Raw genomic sequence first — 6590 nt, 5'->3', positions numbered from 1 at the left:
AATCAGTTTCAAATTTTATTTGATAAATTTCCTGCAAGGCTCCTCGGGATTAAAATTGGTAAATAAATGCAAGTTCTCTGCCTATCTTACAAAATGTAGCTCATAATGTAATGCTATTCCAACTAGTAATCAGAAAAATATATACAAATTATTACCTGGGATATGGGAATCTTTGCATACATGAAACTGAGTACTGTATAGGTTAGATCTTTTCCGTATTGAATATTCACAAAAAAGAAACAGCATATTTGCATGTAAATTAATCTAACTTAACAAGCTACATCTTCAGTTAAAGAGAAGTGACTTAAAATTACAATGCATCACAATGCTTAAGTGCACTACATTCTAGAATTTTATTGGAAAACCAATTGTGTTCTTACTATGTCAAGTTTACAACCTTGATTCCAAGTCATCTATCAACATGATGTGCTCACAGAACACCCAGGCATATGCAGGGCTGCCCAACAGTCTGAATACTACTTCTGTAGAACTTACTTGTGCACGTGGCTCATGAATGTCACAGGTCAATCATACAGGAACAGGTATTAACTACAAATGTGAGGCTTCTTTGGTGAAAATTAACTAGCAGTGGAGTTGGGCTCTCAAACCAATCTGCACGCAAGTGCCTGTTTGTTAAAAGCATACTTGAGGTTTTCAACTGCAAATTCCCCACTCATCTGATCACATTTCCAACAACCCCCACCATATCAGTTCTAAGTCAACTCCTCATATGATTTTAATGTAAATCCCCAATTAATCAAAAGCCAAATCCCACTTTCACCTCAAGAATGTGAAGCTCCCCACATCTTACCCTGGCTGTGTTCCACCAGGAACCTCCAGTGCAGTTCCCCCCACTAAAGCCAAACCACTTACTTGTTTTACTCAATCAGGATTGCATGGCTGAGCGAATGGAGGAATAGGCTTCATATGTCACCTTGGGCTTTATGCACCATAAAACTTTGCAGCAGTAGAGTCTTGTAAAATAAAACAGTTGCCGTCTGCACATCTTGCATTTTTACTCTGATTATTTAGAAAATTTGATTCAACACAAGAGAGTCAGTAAAATTAGATAATTTCCCTGTGGAATTCAGTCCATCTTGGAACAGTAATTTCTCTAAAATATTTCTGCAAGTACTGAGCAAATTTACAGAAGATTTGATTACAACTCTTGCCTATCTGGAGCTTCAAAATATCCTATGCAAAAATTGTAAATAACATTTGTGCATAATTAGAAACCCATTATTATTTAAATATAAGATCCTCCGTTGCATTTATGCTTATAACTGAGTTCATGATGTAATTCTTATCAAATTATGAAAAATCTGTAGATATCGTATCCACTATGTGGATACCCTGCATGCAATGACAAGACTTCCTGATGGGTATTTGTCTGACAGTATATCATTGAAAATAGTCTGCTCTGTGTAATATAGAATTATTGTTCATTTCCAAACCGAATAATCCAGTATGTCTAAGAAAGTGCAATGACTGGACCAGAGAATGATATATTACACCTGGTGACAAAAAAGTTGACTGTTACTCATATGAAGCAACTTACTGCAATGGTAGAGTCTCTTACTGTGATCTCCATGCTTCAGTGGATCACCAGAACCAGCTATTCCAATGCTTTAACATTTCTCAGAATCTATTAGGACAGAGGAGAAGGCCATTTGGCCCATTGAATTTGTGCGGCTCTCAGAGCATTCACATCAGTCGTATTCCTCTCCTACCTTCCTGCAAACTATGCTCTCTCACATGCTCATTAACTCCTCCCTGTCACCAATCTACACAAGGGAAAATTTACAACAGCCAGTTAATCTACCAGCACATCTTTGGGAATGAGAGACACAAAAACAGATGGCACGGGAAAGGCAGTCGTTTTGCAACATTGAAACAGCAGAGATCACTCAGGCTGCAAGCACATTGAACAGATTAGACTACTTAAAGCAAAGTACTAGAGTGAAAATAAAGGTGAATTCTGGATTGTTTAGGGAGAAACTGGAACACAATGGCAGCAGCAGCGCTAGAGTCATTTGTAGTATACATTTTGCAGAGAAATAGTCCTCAAAGCAAATCGTATTGCAGAAGAAGAAGAAACAGTAGGAAATAATCAGGCATTAAACTAAATGGTTCAGGAAGAGCAAATATTCATCCTACTCACTGAGATGAGCCCAAGACATATAATGCACTCTCAAACCTCACTGACTCACAAAAGGTTCCTCTCACTGAAAAAAATTAAGAAAACTTCAGAATACCTAACCTTTTCAAAAGTTGCCAAAGTTACAAATTTGGTGCAAAGAAACAGAAGATGGATGAAACCATCAGTGACTATTTTGTGATTTATCTTTAAGCACCACTTTAAAGAATTTTTGAATACAGCATTTGGAGATAGACTTGTAGATGTGCTGCACAATGACTAGATTCATTCAAACATCGTTGGGTACAAAGGTTTCATTTTTGAGAAGGCCTATAAAATTGCCATCTTAGTAGAATTGGCCATAGGAAATGCAAAATAATAACTTCAACCTAATTCGAACAGATTTTTCATAATTTGACAAGAATTAATCATCTTCTTTAGGGAAGAACTATAAAACACTAATGCTGAAAATAAAACTTCCACTTCACTGCTCTTCTGTCTGCACTTTACCATATCTGAGAGAGGAAACAAATATGAGGAACTGTTCAGCTGGACTGATGATCCCTCCCACTTTTTGAGTAGCAAAGAAACATCAAAAAATATGGCATAATGGCACAGCTAGTAGATCTGCTTCTTCAATAGCTCCAGTGGCTTAGGTCAATTCTGACCTCTGGTAAGTATAAATGGGTGCTTGATGATTGTCACAGACCTGGTGGTTAGGTGTCCTGTTTCTGTGCTGCATGACTATGGATTTTTTTAAAAATCCTTTGCACTTGTGGTACATCTCACGATCTGGGGTATTCCCTTCAAAATTAGAAAGTGCTTTTTTTTTTGGAAACATTGACAACAGGTGGAGAAATACATAAAAATAGGCAACAGGACAACTTACTTCAATCTTACAATGACATTTATCCTTCGCAATGGCAAATACTGTTAATTATGTTGACATAGTTTGCTAATCCTTATGTTTCATCCACCCATTCTTGAATGTTGACAAAATTAAAACAGAGTCCTGATGTACTGATGGTGTTGGTCAACAAAATTCTCACTTAAAATATAACTAGTTTGGAAAAGACCATTTTTGATTACAGGTGAACATGCAAGCCAAATTTATTTCCTTTTTGCAGGTACAGGAAAGAAAAGTATCTTTAGAACAGCATTTGGTTGTGTACAGTGATGTTTGTTACAGTAGTTCCTGAATTTTGTTTGAAACAAAAAGTCATACAATAGCCTTGTTCACACTGCAGCTGAAAGAGTGGCACAATCCCAAGAATACTTATCATTCTATTTACTTAATAATCATTGCAGAAATTCAACTGCAAATTAACCACAAAGATGAATTATTCATATGGTTCAGATAAACTTAACCACAGCAAATTTTAATTATAAAAAAAACCCTGAGTTTGTAACTGTTTTTTCAGTTTATTTTCTTAATTCTTTATTGGTAAAAGCTTGGGGACAAACTAATGAATAACCTCTTCAAAGCATTGTAGCCACATCAATGCAGTGTGAATGAGGCATACTGCCTACTTTCACAAACAATAGCAGTTACCTTACAGCTATAATACAGAGCAAGAATACACTGTGTCCCATATACCTGAAAACTATGCGAAAGATTTTAAAAGGGGAACATAATGTATTAACTAAACATTAAGACTGATCTTTGCAGCATTGTCATATCCGACTTGTAATGGATACATGCCTTCATTATCACAACACTGATATTATTTGTCAACCTGTTCCCCATTATTTTTACAGCCAAAAATCTGAAAGATTTTTAACATCCAATCTTCATTGCGCAACTGAGTTCACGTAACCATACGAAGAATAATACATTCACCTTTTAGGTTTTAACAAAGTTTCAAATAGAGATCAAAGAGCACTCCAAGCTACTGATCAAGTGCCTTTCATTTTGTCCAAAAGGTACATTCCACCTCCTCTATAATCCAGGTTTAGTTCTATCTTTGAGTAATTTTAATGACTGAAGCTATCGGCTCCTTGGATATTTAAAATTTGGCCAAACAAGCTTTACAGAAAAATCCAGCAACATTTTATTTTTGATACAGTGCCTTTGTAGTCCTAAACCAGAATATTCAAGGAGACCCTGTTGGCAAGTATATCTAGTTAGTCACTATTTACAAAGATCTAACTCACTACATCTTACAATCCCTACAGTGTAAAATAAATTTAAAACATCGTGTGCTGAGCTGGATCCATGGCACGCACATGAACACTTGGCAAACAGAACCAAGAAAGGGGCAACTCCCTACTAGAGTTGTCATCATGAAATTTTATATTCAAGTAATAATCACCAGCATAAAGGAATAGCAGAGCTCCACTGCAAACAAACTCTTCACTGGATTTCACCTGTAAAACAAAAAAAAAATTTAGTAGGAAATCCCACAGTACAAACCAGGAACCATTTATCACTACATAAGTAGACAGCAATACCAAGGACAGACCTACCACAGATAGCACTGTGGGCTGAAAAATCATCTTTCTTACAATTCCAAACAATACACAATGGGATGAGGCATGTGGTTTACCACAAGGGCACAAAAATCAATGATCATCGATTTCATTGATCTCTTGATTCCCACTGGTGCTGTACTGCACAGAAATCTTTTAACATCACATGATATAAAATAGGTGTACATTTTAGGAGCTATGAGTTGAGAATTAATCCATGGTTTACATGTCAGTGGTTAGGCATATTCAGAAGGGCTCTGTTTGTCAGTGTATTTCTAATGGATTTCAAATCACAGCATGGGAATTTGAAAAGATCTCAGATTTTAACATTAGAGCCAATTGGTTTTCAAATCTCCAGCTCAGATATTACTACGTTTTTCATTTTCTTTATAAGAAAAACAAAAGGAACCCCAATATGGTACAGGAATGTACTTTGGACATATGTTTTTAACTGTGTTTATATGATATATGCATTTCATTTTCATTTGCCATTTTCATATGAAATATTTTGTCCAGAAAAGAAAGGTGCTCTATCACTTCATGTTAAATGTTAAAAGCTGATTCACTCATTGAGGAGGGGGCAGAGGGATGGGACTAAATGGATTGATCTTGCATAGAGCCAGTTTGAACTTTGGGACATCTGGCCTCCTTTCTTGTAGTAATCTTTGAGATTCTGAAGCTAAGTTGCCTCAAACTGTTGACTCGCATATTATTTTAACTTGTTTTGTCATTAGGGCAAGTAAAACACTACAGTCAATCACTGTAGTATTATTGAAGAGCATAATTTTCATTATAATGTCGAGCATAATTTTCATCCATTATCAAAGATGTATTTCTCCTGTGTACAGACTGCATATTGAAGTATATTATAATTTTTAATATTTCTATTTAACTTAAAACCATTGTATATTTATACATACTTTGATTCAAATACTTTTTTTTAATGAAGTATAAGTGTAATTAAACATCATACAGAACAGTGAAAAATTGTTCTAGCTTCTGGGAGCAGAAATTAGCACCAAGCTTTTTTTGTTTTAATTTATTCTATTCTTCTACAAATTTATATTTTTTCTTCTTTTCTATGTCTCTGGTAAAATTAATTAGTCCTTGAGAAATTTATCTACAGAACATTTACTTTATCATAATAGATTTATTTATTTATATTCTTTGCTTATTTAAATATCTTTCATTGCTGGTTTGTTGTTTGATGTGCCAGTTTTTTTGAAGTAAGTATTGACTAGTTGCATTCATTTCACCCAACTGAAATGAACAAATTCTCCTCCTCATGTTGATTTTTCTTGTATTTCTCAACATCGTATCAGACAGCTATTTTCAATTAGAGAGAAATTAGCTTGAAATGCATCATTATATTATGTGTATGTGGTGTAATTGATACAAAACTAACAGCTGGCACAGTGCAAGTATCTTGCTGAAGAGTTATTCATGCAAAATTCTTAGAACTGCAGAAGATTGTTGCACTGTGGAGGGCCACACAGCAACACATATTTACTCAGTAGTCAAACACATGAACAAGGGCAACTAGGGAGGGAATCCTGAGCAAATTTCCCTTCTATATTTCAGCAATTGCAAGGCCAATTGTCAAGCTACATCACGATTTCTCAGTCTGATTGGTACAATGTCCTTTTCAGGAAGCTAATAATACATAGAATCAGAGAGAGATACAGCACTGAAACAGACCTTTCTGCTCACCGAGCCCGCACCAACCATTAACCACCCATTTACATTACATTAATCCCATTTTTTTTACATTCTCCCCACATTCTCATCAACTGTCCCCACATCTACCATTCAGCAACACCCCAGGGGCAATTTACAGTGGCTAATTAACCCACTGTGTGAGGAAATCAAAGCACCTGGAGAAAATCCATGCAGTCACAAGGAATACACGCAAACAGCATCTGAGGTCAGAATTGAACTTGGGTCTGTGGTGCTGTGAGGCAGTGACCCTATAAGCTGCACCATT

The 6590-nt window shown here is 35.8% G+C and overlaps 1 protein-coding gene across 5 annotated transcripts in view; it reads right to left on the bottom strand.

Annotated features, from left to right (window-relative positions):
* Window positions 1-3246: 3246 nt before the first annotated feature.
* Window positions 3247-6590, bottom strand: part of trappc9 (trafficking protein particle complex subunit 9) — a 460625-nt gene continuing 457281 nt past the window's right edge. For all 5 annotated transcript variants that reach the window (XM_052023166.1, XM_052023170.1, XM_052023167.1 and 2 more), the window contains one exon: window positions 3247-4504. In XM_052023166.1, coding sequence (XP_051879126.1) covers window positions 4325-4504 — 180 coding nt within the window. In that variant the 3' untranslated portion in view covers window positions 3247-4324. The remainder of the gene's footprint in view (window positions 4505-6590) is intronic.

The sequence above is a fragment of the Pristis pectinata genome, chromosome 9 (assembly GCF_009764475.1).
Source record: "Pristis pectinata isolate sPriPec2 chromosome 9, sPriPec2.1.pri, whole genome shotgun sequence".
NCBI classification, from domain to species: Eukaryota; Metazoa; Chordata; class Chondrichthyes; order Rhinopristiformes; family Pristidae; genus Pristis; species Pristis pectinata.
Note: the sequence above shows the minus strand (reverse complement) of the source record. Positions and strands in the feature narration are given on the sequence as shown.